General features: G+C 40.7%; 1 protein-coding gene across 2 annotated transcripts in view; it reads left to right on the forward strand.

Moving 5' to 3' along the window:
• Positions 1-21,100, forward strand: part of prkcbb (protein kinase C, beta b) — a 103,241-nt gene that overhangs the window by 38,243 nt on the left and 43,898 nt on the right. For both annotated transcript variants that reach the window (XM_005943606.3, XM_014340507.2), the window contains exons 4-9: positions 1,373-1,484; positions 1,858-1,986; positions 11,494-11,650; positions 12,185-12,319; positions 14,429-14,525; positions 20,640-20,783. In XM_005943606.3, the coding sequence (XP_005943668.1) occupies positions 1,373-1,484; positions 1,858-1,986; positions 11,494-11,650; positions 12,185-12,319; positions 14,429-14,525; positions 20,640-20,783 (774 nt within the window). The remainder of the gene's footprint in view (positions 1-1,372; positions 1,485-1,857; positions 1,987-11,493; positions 11,651-12,184; positions 12,320-14,428; positions 14,526-20,639; positions 20,784-21,100) is intronic.

The raw sequence follows: 21,100 nt of genomic DNA on the forward strand, positions 1-21,100 counted from the left end.
GTGTGTGTGTGTGTGTGTGTGTGTGTGTGTGTGTGTGTGTGTGTGTGTGTGTGTGTGTGTGTGTGTGTGTGTAACAATAAACAGCCTCTCAGTAGCCATCATTCCCATCACAGTGCTTAGATCCAGGTGTGGTTGCAGGTGTCACACACATTAGGCAGAAATAGCCGTGTTTCCGCCCCAGTTATGATTCAGTTCTGAACGTCCATAAAAAGTAATGGCATCCATTTTTTTGTCAGTTCAAAGCACATAATTACTGTCAAAAGGACAAAATGACCAAATTGCAGATAAGTGACAGTTTTTCCCTTTTTTTTAGTCTGGGTGCAGATGCCAGCAAACTCAATAAACTGATCCGGAGGGCCAGTAAGGTTGCGGGGATGGAACTGGACTCTGTTAAGGTGGAGATGGAGAGGCAGATGTTGTCCAAGATAAGGACAATGCTCCATGACGTGCTGTCCAGTCACAGGAGATCGTTCAGTGCACACACTTAATATCACGTACAGTCTGAGAAGAGAGGCGTTTTCATTTCAACCATTTACATTTGTGTTATATCCTGGGATATTTATAGTTGAGCAATCTGTATATTTTATTTTGCTATATTTTGTAACTTTGTAATATATTGTAACATTTAATTTAGTTTATTCAGCTACTGTTCTTATGGTCTTGTAGCAACTGTGACCATGTGACTATAAATTATTCTGATTCTGTTATTGATGTTCTTCCATCATCGGAGCCACACCCAGATCTGTGTGCTTGACTTACCTGTGTGGTTAGGTCATCAATCTGTTTACACACTTAGACACGTGTTTGTGTAATGTCCTTTGAAGTAACACTAACCCAACACAACTGTGCGCAGCAGACCTGCACAGACAGCAAGTAGCCGTAGCCGTACGCTGTCTCTGCTATTCATTCGACTTTAACAGATGTCACGGGAGGCTGACTTCATGCAAACTTTTTGCGTCACTGTTGTTGCCTACAGACACACATGGATGTGCATCCTTCGTAGCCTTTCTAAATTGATGCCAACAAAGAAATTCAGAGGAAATGTATTTTGATCAGATTACAGTGCAGGTGCCCGTATGTAAACCCCGCCTGTCAAAACTTTCCCCTGAATGCACCATTACCATTCAGAGCAGTGGAAAGTGGAAAGTCAGAGAGAGAGACTAAGATGAATGCTGGTGATAAAAGGAGAATATCAAACAGATGGAGGAGGAGAGGAACAGGCAAAGCTTCATTCATTCAGTTTTTTTGTTTGTTTGTTTTTAAGCGGTTGAACGGTGCACAGTTAAACAGCTGAACAACACAATCATTAAAGAAATGTTTAATTTGTAGTGAAAAAGTGTTTAATTCTCTGTTTTTGTCCTTTGCTCTTCAGGACCCGAGGTCAAAGCACAAGTTTAAGATCCACACCTACTCCAGCCCCACCTTCTGTGACCACTGTGGCTCCCTACTCTATGGCCTCATACACCAGGGAATGAGATGTGACCGTATGTAGTACACCCGCCGCCCATTTATGCATGTATCGCATACTGCAGCCTTACGATTGTACCATCCATATTTAGATTGTACAGTATTTAGGTGGTATGCTCACACAGAGGGATGTACAAAAGGTATAATTAGGTAGAACATTATTCATACCTTAATGTTATTAAAGGGGAGGGATGGTGACTATATTGGGGAAAGGTGCTGGATATGTAGGCAGGAAGAAAAGAGGAAGACCACAAAGAAACTTCATGGATGTAGTGAAGGAGGACATGCAGTAGTATGTAATCATTTTATGGCACACATATCACTATGAATAATACTCTTGCATAACATTACAAACATATCTGTGGGTGTGTGTGAATATGTATTTTTCAGACTGTATGATGAACATCCATAAGCGATGTGTGGCCAACGTGCCAAGCCTGTGTGGCACAGACCACACTGAGAGGAGAGGTCGCATCCAGATCACCGCCGAGGTTAAGACCAATGTTCTCACTGTTACCAGTAAGTATATTCCAGAAGCATACACACGTTTACAGCCTACACACACCTGTGCAGTCCTCCGGCTTGCTTGTCATTTTAAAGTTTGAGAATACCGGTCTTCTGTCTCCCTCTGCTGTTGGCAAAGATGAAGGATGGAACTGAAATATGAGCTCACGCTTAGAAATCACTCTCGTTTGGTCTGCATTCATTTCCACTTTCATTAGAGGAAAGTGCCACACACTTTGGTCTGTAATAATGTAATAATTTATTCAGATACACCGATGTTTCCTCTGTGAAAGGAAAATGAGCCTGGAGTACAGTCAGTGTGTATCTTTGAAAATTAACACAATATACTTAATAGAAGCAGGTTTGCTTCAATCAGACTATGTATAAAAATAGTTTGTGGAATAAAATTTTGGAAGCCTCAATTTTAGGACTACGGCCATCTTGGATTTTTGGATCCACACGTGACCACATTTGGACGAGTTATCGGCTAATGCCCACAGGCTCGGTTAGCAAATTGCAGACATGGACTGTGTGAATGCCTCACACAGACACACATTCTTGTAAATGAGTGCTCAGTGACACGCTAATAAAATACTAGAATTTCAATCACCATAACTGGGTTACACACTTATGATATTTGCTCTCTTTTTGCCGAGGAGTTGCCACAGCTGATGGATCTGCATGTTTGATGGCGTCTTTTATTCCACGCACAGTTGGTGTGGAGCACCCACAATTTCGTTGTATGTGCGGTGAAACTAAAAGGCTATTCTCTTCCATTCTAATTGAATATTTTAAGAAATCATCTTTCGTTCAGTTGTTGAAATATACAGACCAAAAGCTTTACCGTATTTGAACCTGGCTGCAAACATGTTTATTTCAGATCTAAAGTTGGACTTTTTTTTCAAAGCCTATACTGTCAGCTCAGAATTGTGATCTGAACACGTTTTGCTTTTCCAAGATGATCTTTACATGTTCTGTTTGGTTATTTATTAACCATTTAAAGTGCTTTATTTATATTTATTACCATTATAATGGCGCTATGTCCAAGTAGCCCCACTGCAGTTACTGGTATTATTTCTGGGCAGACTGAGGTGTGACTGAACATGAAATCATTTACCATTCTCGACTCAGCTAGTGAGAACACGGCCTCATTTCTGTGAAGTGTTATCCCGAGGTCCAAAACTCACGAGATGCTGTCAGTGATTAAAAAGGTCATTTGGCAACTCTATCAGATGCTGGACTCTAGTGCTTAACCACACCACAACCTAGAAAACTATTAGAGTGATGCAATATTAGGGATGATGATAACAACTGCAATCTCCCTGCTCTCGTGGTCATTTGGCATCAAGTCATCAATCTGGTGTTAGAATAAAGGAAAAAACGGATTCATTAATTGTTAATTAATTCAGTTTTTTACGTTACATTTGTTACATTTTCAGATTCAGATTGCAGTGTGTCGCATATCAGTACGTTAATAGTCTCACTTTTCATTGATATCATGACTATTTAGCATTCCTCCGTCAGCTGACTTAATTTATGTGTCCCCTATGAAGTCGCTTCATGCACTGAGCCGTCCTTCACACTGTGATTTAACCAGTGCATTCAGGCAAAGCTAGCGCTCTCTCTGGGTTAAATATATTGAAACGATGATGGGATACACTGGGTAAGCAAGTTGAGTCAATTCCAGTGTGTTGTGGACTGTGTTTCCATTTGTTCTTCGGTTTGTCTGATTTTTTTTATTTGCCTGCCAGACGTTACGCGTACCACTGACATTTGCACAGTAGTGAAAAATGTTTGTGAAACCATGTTTATGTATTTGGCAGTCAGAAATTTCACCTGCTTCGCTCGGTCATGTCTGGCAGCCAAAGAATAAATAAAAAAGCAGGGTGCTGCTCAGAGAAATCACTATCTGCCAAGCTTTCAAAAATATGAAATATTAATTATTAATAAATTCATCTGGTTAAACTGTTTTTTTTCTCAACAACTCAGAGGAATGTTTTATTTGTGAAATATAAGTTATTAAAAACTACAAAAATCTTTACTGTAAATTAAGTGATGGCTCTCATGTCGTGCACATATAAAAATGGTTATCGTGGCAAATGTTAGTATGCATGTCAGTACAATATGTAGACATTCATGTTGTATCATTTAAGCAAGTGTTGTTTCAAAGAGATATACTATTCACTACACTGTATGCTCACATCATTCTTGGAACAATGTTTCTGTCTATTTAACTGAAAAAAAATTGGAAAAGTGGAGAGAAACGTCGTTACATTGATCCGCAGTGCCTTTTATGACCTGCAGGTGGCTGCAGAGATTTACATTAACGTTTTTCATTACCCTGATAATCACAGCTTTGCCTCAAACGAAAAAATAACTTTATTGAGGATCCGTACTCCACCTGTGTGATGTGAGTTCCTAAACTCGGCTGCATAAACCTGCTCCAGCTTCAGATGTGTCACAGTTCATACTCGAGCAGCAGGTGACGTAGTGATAATTAATGTGCAGTTTTCTTCCCTTTTTTTGTCCTTGTGTTTTCATCTAAACTTCAGCATATGAATAAGCATCTCATAAGATATCCTATCTCAAATCTTAAGCCATAAAACTCCTGTTGTTTCCTAAGCCATGCCGAGTCTTCAGTTTGCTTCATCTCTTATTTTTTGTTGTTCCTCCAGCTCTGTAAAAGCAAAGAGTTTGTAAAGTAGTTTTTGGCAGTGCATCTCCTTACAAAGCATAAATAAATGGTGGCTGACTTCTTCCTGATCTACAAATGCATCCAGGCATTTTGCTGCAGTTATTGATTGGACCCATGAAAACAAACAGTGTCCTCACTAAATATTCCATAAATGTTAGCGAGAACTTGTAACAGCACATTCATAGGCCTGTTATTTTTGCATGTAGGATATTTTCCCTTTATTGGCTCTTGCTGGGTTTAATTCCTCCGCAGATTCCCCTCCTCTGTTCTCTCTTTCAGATTCCCACGCTCGTAGACTGATCATTAAGTGGTGGTTACTCTGGGAAATGATAAGAGAGCAGACTTATCACATGCAGACTGCTAAGACAGCAGAAAAGGCTAAACATTCACTGGTGCTGCAAACCAGAGCAGATGATAGTTGAGCTAGATGGTAGAAAATGTCAAAGTACATTAACTAAAGCTATTTACCATGAAGTTTAGTCTCATTTAGATTTCGGTCTTTCACATAAACTGATTTTTATGTTAATGTGCATATAACTTGTGGTTGTGTTTTGCAGATTATAGTAAAAGGAAGATTTGGAGGAGTAGTGCTTGCTTTTGTCCACAGGGGTCAGTGTGGAGCTATGATTGGCGTATACCCTCTATGCAGTGAGGTAGAGGTGGGGGGAAATGCCACCACTGAGAATGAATTGCAGAACCACTAGGAATTATTTTACAGCTTAATGTAGCGGGATCTGGTGAAAACAGCTGCTACGCTGAGAAGTGCAATTGGGTTGTGGATTTAATCAAAGCAATTGACATTGGCGTAAAGTGACACTTTAATAATCAATTTTAATTCACCTCCGGCCTCTTTCATAGTCAGATTAGAGCTCAGGTCACTGGCAGTACAGTGCACATGGAGATGGGGGGGGGCGTCAGCCTCCAGCAGGGAGAATTCAGTGGGACACTAAAAGGTGCCCTCTGTCTTTGGTACTCCACCCAAGCTGCCTAATAGTGAGGTAGGGGATCATTTACCTCTTTTATACAGCCTGTTGTGTGTCTCTAGCTGTTCTGAAAGGTGGGATGTATTGGTATATAACTACAAAGACTGAGGAGAACTGCAATAAAGTTCAAACCCTTTCCAGCTCCTCTCCAATCAGTGCATAGCTGGCCAGTTGTTTAGTGAAATGGCCTTCTAACTGCTCAGGAGCTGGGAATAAAAACTTGATGCAACACAAACAAGGAATGTTGCAGCATTTACATTAGACGCTTTTACTAAAGTCTAATTTAAATCAGAGAATGAAAAGGGGAGGTGTGGGTTCTGTCCAGATATTCCAGCTTCCTCCTACAGTCCGAAGACATTTTATGTCAATTGGTGAGACTAAACTGGCTGTAGGTGTGTGAATGTGGGCTTAAATAGTTGTCTGTCTCTCTGCATTAGACCTGACATAGGATGTGACCCCCCTTTTGCTAACCCTAACCCTGTCCACAACCAAGAACTGGATGAGCAATTAAGAAAACAGATGAATGAATAGACATATAGGTGTAGATCACAGGAGCAGGAGGGGGGCGCAAAGGAAGTAGGCTTGTCCCAAAACATGACTATGTTTTTGATTTTTGTTTTTAAAAATAGTCAATATACTGAAACTGAACCAGGGACAGATGGATATCTTCAAGCATGTACGGTATATTGCATAATTCATTAGCTGAAAATCAGCAGCCAATCAAGAGCAGAGAGAAAACGTGGGTCAGGTGACACTGCAGGCATTTGGAAGTACAGGTGGGAGTAGCAATGCCTGTCTGGGAAAACCACAGAGCCACAGCACATTATTTCCTGCTTTGTGAGGCTCAGATAAGATGTTAAATATCTAGACTCTTCAGACTTTGGGTTATTATTGTTGTCATCTGTTCAGGCATCCCAGACTGAACACTGTCAACATCCACCGGATGACATTCTCAGAAAAGCTTTTGCAAGCAAGAAGAAGGTGGATATAACCCAGTAATCCTACTTACCATCCTATGAAGCTGCTTCACAGGGGAAAAGGGGCACAGCCAACACCCACGCAGCACTTCACATGTAGTATTCTGCTGTAACTGCACTCTTATCACCTCTGCCTGCCCCTCACACACAAACACAGACCCGTACATGTGCCTTTCAGTTAGCACACACTGGATGCAAGCAAGAATTTCTCACCTGTGCATACACAAACAGGTCCATTCACTTCTATAAAAACGGCACGTCTTTACTGTAAGTGTCCTTTGAGACTCTTTGGCATGCTACCCTCTTTACAGCTCTCCTCCTCGACCTGCATTTGATGGTCACTTTAACGGGCATCATCTAATATTTATTGAGCTGCTTCACTGAGGGCTTAATGCTGGCCAATGGCTGTGTGCTGTGGTTAACCTCCTGGAGTTTAGTGTAGAGTAATGGTTAAAGAGCATGAAGACTTCATCTCTCTGACATCTTTGAGGTTTTTCTCACACTGTGAGTTCACTGGCAAGCTGCTCTAGTTTCTCCTCTGGCTATGCTGCACGTCCCCCAAAGGATTATTGAGTAACAGTGTGCAACACTTTTTGTCAGTATGCAAACAGACCTTTCACCAAATTTAGCTAAAATAAGTCGCAGTGCATGCTACTTTTTCTCTCGCCCTCCACTCGTTAAATAGCACAAATTCTTCTGTGCTGCACTGGGAGATCAAAGCCGCTACTGAGTCTGCTAAAATTCACACGCTCAACCCAGATTGCAATAAATGTTTGGCTTAAAAGTGGCAAAGTTATGCACTTCTTTTATGGGCCACATTTGTCTTTGCCCAGGGTGAATCTGGCTGCCTCAGCTCAGCCAGAGGTCCAACTTATAAAAGGCCAGATATGAGATGTGCTGTGACATTTGAGCCACATCTGGCTCATCCTACATCTGCTGGTGCAACAACTGTGCTGTAAGTGAATAAAATAGGCAAAATTAGTATGTCTCCTATCTGGGTAAAGACCCATTGTCAGAAAATGGCAATATAAGATGTACATGTAGTCCTTTAAATGCACCTTTATAGTAGGGCTGTGCGCTATGGCAAAAATCTCATATCTCGATATAAGACATTTATCGTCCTGACAACAATATAAATCACAAAAATGTAACATTTTCTGTAAATTCTGTGAATCTCGGGCAACTCGACTTGTGTGAAGTTTTTCCAGCTGGGCGTCGTGTACCTGGAGTCGAGTGTTTTAACCGATGCATGAAACTATACATTTAGACATAAGTTGTAATGGTCACCAGTTTCTTTCAAAGTTTGAGTCTAAGTTTTATTTTTTAGCACCTGATGGCTCCTTTTTTTTCTTCTCATCCGTAAACTCTCTGCATACTCTTTCACTTGATTCAGTTTATTTTGAAAAGTCTCAACAGGATCTTGAGCTTTATTGTGAAAGGTTTACGTGGAAAACAAACAAGCGGACATCGGAGCCACGCGATGGTTTTACTGTCATTGTTGCTAAGGACAACACGTAAAAACAGGCGCTTGTCGTCCATAGTGTGGTTATTAGGGGTGGGTTTTTATAATCGATTTATCGATTAAAATCGATTCTGGCTTGGATAACGTGAAATCGATTCATTAAAATCCAGGATCGATTTTTTAATATAAATTTATTTTTCCCGAAATGCCAGAATCTCAGGTGAAACCTCACAAAATTTCAACAACCACCAAACAGCTAAAACAGTAAATGAGAGCAGGAACACTGATCTGCACAAAGACTTAAGCACACAGCGGGACCCGCGGATCAGAATCAGTGAGATGTCACCTTTCTCACCGACGGCAAGGACACAGTTGGGGCTGAAAGCCGACAGCTCGCTGATTCTGATCTGTCGGCAGGTCCGCGCTTTGTTTTCACGTCCTTTTTGCGCTGATTCTAAAGCTGTTAGTTTGATCTCTCTCCAAACAATATTGACCGAACCAGCAGCATCGTCATGGACTTTTGCTGTTTTGCTTCCACCACAATAAAATCACACATCATGCACAGCTCTCTCTCTCTCTCTCTCTCTCTCTCAGTATACTTGAACAGTTTCCCGTCTAAAAATCTGTTTTCTTCATTATTCGCTTGCTTGTTACGCACAAGTCTACCGTTGTTTACAGCACTGTCGGCCGCTGTTTTTCCTTTTACTTACTTCCGAAAAGAAAACCTAATTTCTGCCGTTCAATACTGGACAAATTTAAACTTTTTAAAATTATGCAAAATGCAAAACGCACAACCTCTGTAACATCAGAGGTAATGTTCATATGTTGATTAATGATTTTCTTTCGTTTTTGATGTACTGCAGATTATTTTTATAAAATCCCAGGCCAGGAAAATCACCTTCATGTTTTTCTGTGTTTTATCTTCAGCTACTTTGACACAAAGGCATCTGCTGTGATGCTCACACCTTTGATAAAGTCTTGCGTGTGTCAGCTTCGTTTTTATAGATACAAAAATATGTAAATGTACTGATCCGAATTATAATATTTCTGACTGTCAAAATTTCCCAGATTCAAATCGAATCGAATAGAATTGAATTGAATCGTGGATCGAATCGATTCTAGAAATCAGTGACGATACCCAGCCCTAGTTGTTATATTAAATATAAGAGAAAGAGAGAACTTTAATAAATTAATATAGCCACTACAGTGACCATCGAAACCATGAAAAAATATTGCTGTAAACAGTTTATTTTATGACACCAGGAAACAAACGATAGCGTAAAATGAAACGATAGACGTTTTTATATCATCATCCGATATATATCGTTATATGGAACAGCCCTACTTTATAGGTCAAAAGTCCAAAACAAATCCATACAGACAACCTGACAAAGAGCAAGGAAAAGACAGCACGATTTATACTCTCACACAACCGAGACACAACCGACACAATCACAGGGGAGGAAGTAATAATGAATACAAAGCACAAGAGAAAAGGGAATACCAAAATTAAACAGGAAGTAACTAATGCAAAGGTTAGACACAGCAGGACTTTACGATAAGGCAATCACTGGGAACAACTAGTAAAGCATAGAGTCCTGTGAGATCGATGAATGGAATGAAAGTGCTTATCTGTTTTCTTTATATTTAATTTTAACAGGATGTGATCGCTTGCCCTGAAAGCAGTGTAGATGAAATATTGCACATAACACCTTAGTTTATCATGTTTTGCCAGGAGGTCCACAACCAAAATGACAGCGCTCTAACCAAACACATTTGTTTTCTGTGTGTGTTGCATGTGCAGTGACAAAGGTCTCGTGTGCTTTTGTGTGTCAACTGCTTTCCTAATGGGCTGCCTAAGACACAGCAGCCCCGCTTTTGGTAATTGGATGTGACCTCACAACTTGACCGGGAACTGTAACTGTGCGCACATGCAATTTAACCCACACTCTGACCGCGGGGGATTTTACACCACTGGAATACAATTACAGCCCAATAACAAACAGCCACATAAGAGGGATTAGTGTTGGAACTGGCAACCTTCATCGGTCTACACGGTCATTACAGACAGACTCTGTTAACCTCAAGGCTGTAGCCTCCTGTATAGTTAGGTTAAGCATGCCGAAATTTAATTTGTTGATTTCAGGGCAGAGTTTTGGTTTCCAATCTAAGGCTCTTATTTGACTGAATTGCAGTAACGAGTAGGACAAAACTGCTAAAACAAGTACGCATTCTCTGAAACACAATGTCTGGAAATAAATAAAGGTTGAAGTTGAACTGTTAACTTGGTCTAAAAGATGGAGTGACTGCAAGTTTTTTTAAGGTGGCTAAACCCAACTTGGGTATGCAATATGTGAGCAACGTGTTAAGCAAAATTCCTTTAATTTTGCAAAATCATTTATTACTGATTATTTACAGGGTCAGTAATAAAAGCTACTGCTTTTGGCCTCGACTTCGTATGCTCCGTTTAAATCTGTTTGGTAATTATGACATGAATTTTATAAAAATGTCTGATGGGATTAAATGAAATGATGACCATTTATATCCAAAAAGTTGCTCTGACATTATGAGTGTTCTGCGGAAACTCCTGCCACAGTTCTGACCATATTTCACATAGCACCCACCCTGAAATGGTTGTAGAGCTTTCCTGCTGCAGGCTTGAAGACGTGTGTAAAGCACGTAGAATTTGTAGCCTGTTTGCAGCAACATCCAAATTTGAACCATTGTTCTGTCAAAATCTGCTTTATTGACCAAGCATGAATAATAAAGTTTCTCTTATGAACCAGCGTGGATGCAATACAACTAAAACAACCAATAGATTGGTTGGCATGGGTATTCACTGCCAGGCAGTAATTCTATTTAAAGCAATGTCAGCTCATTCATCACTTTAAAAATAAAAACAAATGCATATTTGCTTCAGCTTCACCAAGCAGGAAAATTCATACGAGGCAGGAGAAAAGTGAGTGCAGATATATGGGATTATAAATATTTGGCTAAAACCAGGTGGTGTGTCCTTAAAAGTTAGTCAAAAATTAAATTTGAATAAACATATTTGTTCTTTATTTTAAGTTTTAAGAATAATAATAATTAAAATTATGTCCGCATTCATTTATATTCATAAATTCCCACCATTCCTAATTCAGCTTGTTTTATGAGAGTGATCATTAAAGTTCTTTTAGCTACATTTAGTTACATTTATATGTAGAAATAGTTCACCTTCATATTAAAGCTGTGGTTTCTTACACGCTTGTGTATTTTCTGTCTCAGTGTTGTGCAGAGTACTTCTCCTAAAGAAAGGTTTATAAATTAAAACTTTCAATGCTGCTTTTAAATTAGTGTCTATTCTCTTTTTTTCTTCCCTTCTCTCCCCTCACACATCTTGTTTCTTTTTATTTCTCCCTTCAGTCAAAGAGGCCAGGAATCTGGTTCCCATGGACCCCAACGGTCTGTCAGACCCTTATGTGAAGCTTAAACTGATCCCGGATCCCCGCAGCGAGAGTAAACAGAAGACCAAGACCATAAAGTGCTGCCTCAACCCCACCTGGAACGAGACCTTTAAATTGTAAGACTTTATCACGCCAAGTGTGAGGCTATCTTATTTATTTATCAGCCTGTCTTTCCTGTGTCCCTTTATCTCTTTTTTGTCTTCTCCTCACTCGCTCAGTGCAATGATCTGAGACCGCGTCGCATTATGCTCGTCTTTCCAAGCATGTGTAACCGCTGGCGCTCAGTTAAAAACATCTGGCGCCTCATTTTTGTAAAACCTTGCTTTTGGGGTCGTCTGCCAAAGTTGGCTCCAGTGACTTACTTAATAAGGCATGTTGAATTTACTGTGGAAGTGCAGATGTTCACTCTGAAATGCTATCATTTCTATCAATGTGTCTAAAAGAAAGAAAAAAGTATGCACAGAAGAAAGATGGAAAGCTTTCCTGATACCTTATCAGAGGAATGATCCCAGGAATAAATGTGGAAGATGAAAAAGAATGAATTCAACACTGCTCCCGTGTGTCTTTAAAACTGAAACCTTTGACAATAACCACACCTACAGTTATCACTCTCAGCCATCAACTGTTGTTTGTCCTTCCTTCTCTCGCAGCCACCTGAAAGAATACGATAAGGACCGCCGTCTGTCAGTGGAGATGTGGGACTGGGACCTGACCAGCCGCAATGACTTCATGGGATCACTGTCCTTTGGCATCTCGGAGCTCCAGAAACAAGGGGTGGATGGATGGTGAGATGAAAAAAAGGAGGAATAGAAGAGGGCGTAGAGAGGCATGAAGCAGAGAAACTGTGGTGGTAGAGGAGGAGGAGGGAAAGGTGACCTTGTTCATTAATGCGCTGTAGGAGAAATACTTTAGTTAGAGCTCCTCTTTTTAGTCTGATTATACTCAGCGCCAGAGCAACTCTACCCCCATCTCTTTATCTCTGCTTCTTTATCTCCACCACCCTCCCTCCTGCACTTTCTATCTGTAGCCCAGTCTCTATATCCATCTTCCTCTCTTTTGTTTTTTGCTGACGCTGCCCTGTCAGGGTTTTTAATGAGATGCCAGGTTTTGAGGTGGAATGGTGGAGGTGGAAAGATGCCATTAAAAACCTGATGTTCAGAGTGAACCTGTGCAAGTTTTCCTCTATTCCGTCTTCGAGCAGCCCTCACACTCGCTAGCGAGAGGAGATACAGAGCGCGAGTAAAGCTAAAGCTCTGTATGAGACTGTGGTATTTGAAATAATGCTAAAACATACTTGTGTCCTAATAATAGTTTGCAGATATGTACAGTGTGTACATTACTGTGCAGAAGTCTTGAGCCACCCCTGATTTTTTTTTTTATTATTCTGTATCCAAGGAGACACACTTTCTTCTGATTTCCTGAAGCTCTTCTAAGGTTTTTCATTGGACATTGGCTGGTTTTTCACCCACCTTCAGTCCAGTATTTTTCTTTATTGAACTACTTAATGCTGACCTAAGAGTCATTAAGGCATAAAAAAGGCATTCATAATTAGCAAAGAGCCGTATAATAGCATCTTTAGGTGCTTTGTTACTAGCAGCCTGTCTCATAGGACAATTGTATTCCAATTTCTTTACTTGAAACTAAAAAATATGTCAAAGTTTGACACATAAAACAATATTTTTGCACCAACAGGGTGATTCCCAGAGTGCTATTAGCTGCAAACTTGGCACTCAGCACAGTGTGCAGTATGTCCCTAAAGAAATTTGAGGAAACTGGACAAGTAGAGGACAAAGGAAGAAGTAGCAGTCCTAAAAACTATCTACAACACATGACTATCAGCAGATGAAAGTTATGTCCTTAAGAAATGGGGAAAAAATCCAGCAGAGACCTGACACAGAGATGCAGCCTAATCCGAAGCCTAATCGGAAATGTACTAACTCTGTTTTTGTCTTATATACACACTATTTCCACATGTGATTGCACATGTTTCAATAAATTTCCCATTTTCCTAAAAAAAATATAAAGAAATGAGGGGCAGCCTGAGACTTTAGCACAGCACTGTAAATGTACACATGTAAGAATATGAGTTCATTATAGGATTCAAAGTTTTGGTGATACCTTTTATATATTGTTGGCAGTCTGAAGGAGCTAGCACAAACTCCATCAGTATGCAAACATACTGGCTGTCATTAATAAGTGTTTATTATGAGATAAGCAACCATGACCAGCTTGTTATCATGTGTTAATTTCGGTAACAGCTCCACCTTGCTGCTTAAAGGGCAGATTTTTGCTAGTAAGTGGAGTACAGAAACCAGAAAGGTAGCTCCTGATAAACAACAGTGTCACTTCATATCTGTTTCCCATGTCATTTTTTAACATCGATTAAAATCTTGCACAAGTGGTTCAGAGAATAGGGAACAAGCCAGTTATATTATCTACTTATGCTTCATCACTGCCAAAACAGGAAAATGAAGAACGATTTTAACAAAAATAACTGTGGCATGAGACGTAACTGCTTGAAACACAGCTCAGCTCTGACAGTCTAACTGGCTGAGGAGGCATATTTCCTAACAGCAAAGAAAGTAAAGAGCAGGGATCTGTTTCCCTGCATCTATAAAGGCCAAGCACAAATGATTTGCTATTTAAAAATGTGAAAACTATATAGTATTGATTTTGTGGGACGATAAGCGTCTCCACTGTGTTTTGAGCCCATCTCAGGCTTTGTTAAAATACCATGAAGGGGAATGAATTGGTAAATAATGGCCTGATTATTCTTTAGGCCCTTAAATTGGTGCAGTAACTGTCAGCAGCTTCAGTTAATGGCAGCAGTTAAACACCCCAGTTGTATAAACTAATTGGGAATTGATTTGACTGGAAATATTCTCTCACTTTAGGTTTAAGCTGCTCTCCCAGGAAGAAGGCGAGTACTTCAATGTACCCGTCCCTCCGGAGGGGGAGGAGGGCAACGAGGAGCTACGGCAGAAATTTGAGGTGTGTGTGCATTAAAATCTTAAAAGTTGACGTACAGTGCAGGTGATTAAAGGGTTACCTGTGTGCGTGCGTGTGTGTGTGTGCATGTGTGTGAGGAGTATGCATCTGTGTGTGTCTGAGTGAGGGCCACTCTGGGAGAACTGTTAGCAGTTGGCAGGCACACTTATAGCACCATCCGGTCTGGCACACTGCAGGCCCAGTGTGTGTGTGTGTGCGTGCGCTCGCGCGTGTGTGCGTGCGTGTGTGTGTGTGAGTAACAGCTGACCAGTAGGCCCATTCATTTGGCAGTGTTGAGGATAACCACTTTGTTTTTTCTCTCTCTCTCTCTTTTACTCGCCTCCTTCTGTCTTTGTGACACTCAGCCACAAACCTGAAAGACTTTTTGTGAATGTGTTAAAATAGTGATGTTAGTAGCAAATTTGCTTCTGTCACAGTTTAGGAAAATGTTCTTGCAGGGCATGTTAAAAAAAAAGAAGATGAAAAGTACACAGTTTGTTTGAAATACAGTCTTGTCCAAAGGTCTTTAACCCCACCCCCAATTTTTTCATGCATTAAATTTTTTTTTTCAGGTCTGACGCTTCTATTGTTCTCAACTTGTACAGTTTCCTTAAATTTTTTAGAGACATGCTGCACACCATACTGAGATCCACTCATTTTTCTGATTCTAGCTAATCCTGATGGTGCAAAAATATTACTTTTTATGTCTGTGAAGCTGCATTACCACTGGCATGGTTTTTGGCAGGTTCAAGTGAAGAAATGGAAACAAATGATGTATTTTTGTGGCTACTAGTAACAAAGGAAAGACACTATTTACAATTGGTTCTTTGTTGTGTGTAGACACAATGCTGGGTCATCCCCTGAGTTAGGGGCTTTTTTTATTCTTGAATGACTCATGGCTCATAGTTAAGTGGCTTAACAGAAAATAAAAAACTTTGAAAGAGCTTCAGAAAGCCTGGAGAACAATTGCTCAAGACTACGTAAAAAAATTTCTACAAAGTCTGGCTCCTAAGAAGCAGAATTTGTAGAAATGAAGTTGAAGAAATGAAGACTTTTACACAGTACTGTAGGTGACATGTGTATGGGCGTTTTCTTCTAATTGATAAGAAGATTGGCATCACTCTCGTGTCTGTACACAGACACTGGGGGATAAAACAGTTTCCTCTGTTGATGGCCGACATGAGTGTAGGGGGATAAAACTTTTAAGGTTTTGACCAAGAAACGGTGAACTAAAAATGCAGGACACAGAATCAGAGTTTAGAAGGTTGATTGTGGAGGGAAGTGTAGAGTGGAAAGTTCCAGGCGAGTGGCGTGCCCCGGAGGTCTGTGGCTGAGCTGGCGGGGAGGAGAGAGGCAGGGTTTGCAAACCTGAGAGGTGAATTGCAGGCGAGTGGGTTTAGAGCTGCTGGCTGACACGCACAAGGAGAGATGAGTTCACAAGAGCTAGAAAACTGTTAATGGATCGGACCTTGCATGCTGAACGATTACAAAAAAGAGATTTTCCCTTCATTAGATAGTTTTGCTATAATCTTCTTGATTGCGCCTTTATTTTAACAATCACAAGTTTAGTGTAAGTGCGCTGCAGTATTCTTTATGGCTAATTGTTTGAATGTTGGCTTCATAGGGAAGCTATCCCTGCCTTCTATCCTTCCTTTCTCTCAGCGTTCCTCCTCCCTGTCCTCATTCAGCTTCCCTCTCCCTCCTTGACTTATCTGTTTTGTCCGCTGTCACCTTTGCAGCCTGCCTTGTGATTATCTTTATTTTAATCTGTATTTCTTTCCCATGTCTCCTCAAGGTCACGCTCCTCAGACGTTTACTGAGACAAATTCTCGGGGGGTGGGGGTAGGGGGGGGCCAGATGTCACACACGCACACACAGAAACATGCGCGTCCACACAAGCTTGAATTCAACCTCTGGGGTGAAGCCTTCAGAGAGGTTGCAATGAGAAAGAAAGACACAGATGCCTCCATCTCACACACACGATGAAACTCAGAATAAGATATGAAGGAGAAGGTGATTTGACTTTTACGATAAATTTGCTCTCATTTTCCTGTATGATGATTACATTCGGTTTACAGTTCACTGTAAATGTGTGGGAAAAGCATCTAGAACAGCTTGTTGGAAGACAGCTGGGACTTCAGCGTCACCACTGATATTTGGGGGAGCAGTGTTTGCCTGGTGTCACGGACTGATATCAATTGATTTCAAAGGAGTTTCTGCAACACACATTGGTACCATGTGGTAACTGTAACTTTTAGAGTAGGAAAACCACATCACTAACAAGTGCTTTAAATGTATTTTAGGGGTGGAAATCAAGACGTAATAACACTTTATTTTACCGTGTCCGATACTTTGCCTTTTTGAGTTCCTTCTTCCTGTGTGATATTGGTAAACGCTCTTCGGCACATGTTCTGATCTAATTTGGCACCACTATATTGATAATTGTGTCATCAGAGAAGGCAGTAAAATATATTGGTGCATCAGTATTTTGTCCCAGCCTTATTGTACTCAGCCAGTACCCAAATCTACTTGTAATTAAGAGGGCACAGAGTTTTGGGGGGTGGGGTTTCAGTTCTGAGGACCTTTAATGACATCCTTCTGTTTGCATTCAGCATTTGTCTGGTGGTCTTTCATCATCTGCATGGCTTTAGCGTCAAACATAAGGCCTGCGTGCCAGAATCAGCCTGACAAAGACCCCAATCTGGCCCGCTGGCAGGCTTTGGAAAATGTAAAGGAGGGCATAGATTTTGGTCTTTTAACTGTAGTTTTAAACCTCATGGACATTGACAGTACAGCAAAGTAATTCGGTTATAGATTTACACACATTCTTCCAATCTAAGCTCAAAGAGTCATGCTGACAGATTTCTTTCATTTACTACAGCAGCATTTCTTTACCATGTAGAAAACCTGAGACATAATGTTACAATTGCTCTTCTTTGTCTTACATTAAGGTCTCTCATTGATTGAATGCGTAGTTAAACCTTTTACACTGACAGAAATTGGAGTTTCACCAGTTCGGCCCACATAAGATCAAAGTGGGCTGTATGTAGCCCGCTGTATAAAACGAGTTTGACATTCCTGCTTTAGACAGAGTTAGTGCGAGAGAGCGGCATTACTCTGCAGGCTTTGCCTTCAGCATGCTCCGCTGCTCGCAAACACCTTGACTGTTCCCGCTTGTTTGTGTGTCTGTGTGTGTTTGCGTGACAACAGATGGAGACAGATAGAGGCTTTTATCCATTGATGAGCTGAGAACTGTATGGCGTGCACCACACGCAGTGCAGGGAGCCGCAGAGCAGTGGCAGTGAGGAAATTACTGCAGCGGCACAGGACAAAAAGTGCAGAGACCGTCAGTGTGGATCATCAGTTTAAGATAAGATTGGAAAAAGATTAGATGTGCTCTGCCTGTACCTCTGTTTCTGAGCGAGGAGGCATGTATTAATTAAGATTAATATACTAAGAGCATTTTAAAACTGAAGCGCGGCTTAACAAAGTAGAGAATACGATTAAAATTCTTACAAGGGAGATAAGACGAGAGGGAATGACAAGGTCGAGACAGAGAGATGGTTAGAAATGAAAAGCGAGCAGAGGACTGACAGCTGCTGATACACACGAACAAATGGAAAGTTAGAGACAAAGGCCAAATCTATAAAGATGAAGGTGAAAATGAAACAGAATAAATGATAAACGAAACACAACGAGAAAGATTTCTGTCTTTCAACACATTTTGATTGTTTCACAGTAAAATTTAAAGGCATGGAGTTATGTTTACGTCTGGGGCTTCAGTATCTTAAAGTCAGTAATTATTTGTGTGCGCTTAGTGGTTTTTATATAAACTGAAAAAAAAAGATAAAAACGATCTTTCTGGTTTTTGCCAGTAAAGGCTGCAAATGCAAACACAAACAAATATCATACTTTACACATGAGCACTATGTAGAAGTCTTTTTGCCACACTGTGTTTTAATTTTGCAGTCAGACAAAGGAAAACAGTGATACATGTCACTGAAACCGTAAATGCTTTACTTAGTCGCCACCGGGCCCTCTGACCACCACCAGTAGGCAACGGGTGAAGTGTCTTGCCCAAGGACAACGAGCCGGGGCTCGAACCGGCAACCTTCCGATTACAAGACGAACTGCCAACTCTTGAGCCACGATCGCCCCGTAAAACCGTGACACGATCACAATTACTGTGAGTGCGTGCAATGAACTCACAATCTTTGTTGCACCAAGACAGCAATAAAATGACAATAAGCTGGCAACAAGAATCAGTCTGCTACCAGTTGTGACTGAATGGGGTCAATTTAGCAATTACATGCAATCTGTTCATGATAATACAGAGATTAAATGTGATAAATCAGGGAAAATCTCAAATATATTCACATTACCTCCTTCATTCAGAGGAAATTTCACCAAGCATAGTTATCAGAAAGAGGGAAAACGTGGCCCCAAGGAGCAGACTCACAGAAATGGAGGACATTGAAAGGGATTTTATTTACAGTGAATCAACAAATTAAAGTTAGTGAGGCACGACTGGTGCAGATTTAGTGGGATGATCTAAAAGAGGGAAAAAACTGAGTTAGAAATAAAGGAGCTGCTGTAACTAAATTAAACAAAGGGAAAAGCAAATGGTGCTTACTCGTCACACTGTTGTGCAAGAGGGAACAGAGGGGTTACCAAGAGAGGCCAAGATGGGGAGACGAGATTGCAGGCAGGCAGGTGAGTGGGGAAGCCAGGTGGGTTACTCCAGGAAGCTTAAGGTTTGTAATTCTTCCAAATATGGTTTCATGGGTCTGGAGACAGTAAGACTAAACTAAAGTAGCACAGGAAAAACAGGTTTATAACTTGAAGCAAAGGAATAGGAGAAACACTAGAGATCCTAAAGGTTACCACAAAGACTGCAATAATGATCTGGCAAAGAACTGCCACTCCGTTGCTGCCCTGATAAGGGAGATCAGACACAACTATGTGAGGCAAACCATCCCCAGCCTGTCCAGACTCTCACAATGGTCAGTCTCAGGGCGTTTTCACACCTACAGTTCGTTTACTCTGGATTGAATCAGTTGATGAGTTTGTGAACTTGTAGCTTTTCCCCATGGTTTGTTTTCTTTTTGCAGAGAGAAAAATCCAAGTGAACTCTAAGCAAACCAAAATGCATCACCACTTACTAGATGAGTCTGCTTATTGGCCAGCTGTGTCTGGGCCGGGAGCAACAAAAGTAAATACAGGAAGAATGTTCTGTGTTCTGGAATACTACAAGCATGAACATGGAGAATGTTCATTCCACGGCTAGTTGCTAGCTCATACAGACGTTTGGACATCTATACTACCTCCTACATCCCAGAGTACAGAGCATGCATGGCTCCAGGAAGTTTTTAGCTCAGACTTGAAACGTACACCCGGTAGTTGGTTTGGATCGAGGTCAGATCACATTCACACCATAGATAAACTGCATTAAAGTTCATTTGGAACCAAACCATCTAAAAGGTCTCAGTGCGGTCGTTTTGGTCCACACCCAAGTGCGATTACCGTGTTCACACCTGCACAAGTGAAACACACCAAGGGGGAAAACAAACCAGATATCAATTTAAACAGAGTAAACACTGCAGGTATAAAAACATCTTCAGAGTCGGACCTAATTGTTTGGTGACCTGGGGTTGAGGGTGTCGCATGTTCTGAGCGACCAGTAACTTGTTATAGTGAATGCAAAAAGCATTCTATGCAATCACCAGGAAGCCACGACAGCCATCTCCTGGAAGTTTCCAGAAAACTAGAGCTACTGTGACTGGTCCATATTATGTAATTACGGTTATAAATCATATAAACCATTAAGAGCAGATCTTTAATTCTCAGTTGTTAGCTCTTATAGTCATGCTTACTAATCTGTCTCTGATTTGATCTTTGTTTATGGCAATTATGCAAGTGTTTTCAAAATTATTAATAGTATTCATTAACATTAAAATGCTACAAAAAGCACTTCTTAATTAAGTCCAGATGGCTCAATAACACCAACATCCTCATCCTGACATTTTAAAAAAATATTAGCTCACTATGAAATCCTGGATTTCGGGTGCCAATTTGTTTTGCCTAATTTCTCCTTTATTTTCTCTCACCCCCATCTAGAGGGCTAAAATTGGTCCGGGGAAGAACACAGAAGGGAAGTCAGCCAACGCCGCATCCCGGTTCGACTCCAATGGCAACCAAGACCGCATGAAGTTGTCTGACTTTAACTTCCTCATGGTGCTGGGCAAGGGCAGCTTTGGCAAGGTAAGACGTGATGTTTAAGTGTGTGTGTGTGTTACTGTTTTTGACATTTAACACCATCGACTTGGTGGGGATGCCAGATGGAAATTAGCCTGCATGGCTAAATCTGGCACATTTGTATTATATACCCTTCTGCCAATTAATATTTTCACTTTTTAAATAAAGTAAACAAAAAATAAAAATTTTCTATGGGATACAAGGTACAGTCACCCTTAAAATCCAAAAATCAGCACAATCATAGCTTAACAACTTGCTATATATTATGCTCCCTGTGACTTTGGCCTCTTAATTTACATGTAGTTTAAGTCGATATATGAGCC

Source organism: Haplochromis burtoni, unplaced genomic scaffold (assembly GCF_018398535.1).
Source record: "Haplochromis burtoni strain Fernald_Lab_line unplaced genomic scaffold, NCSU_Asbu1 Contig_379, whole genome shotgun sequence".
In the NCBI taxonomy this organism is placed as follows: Eukaryota; Metazoa; Chordata; class Actinopteri; order Cichliformes; family Cichlidae; genus Haplochromis; species Haplochromis burtoni.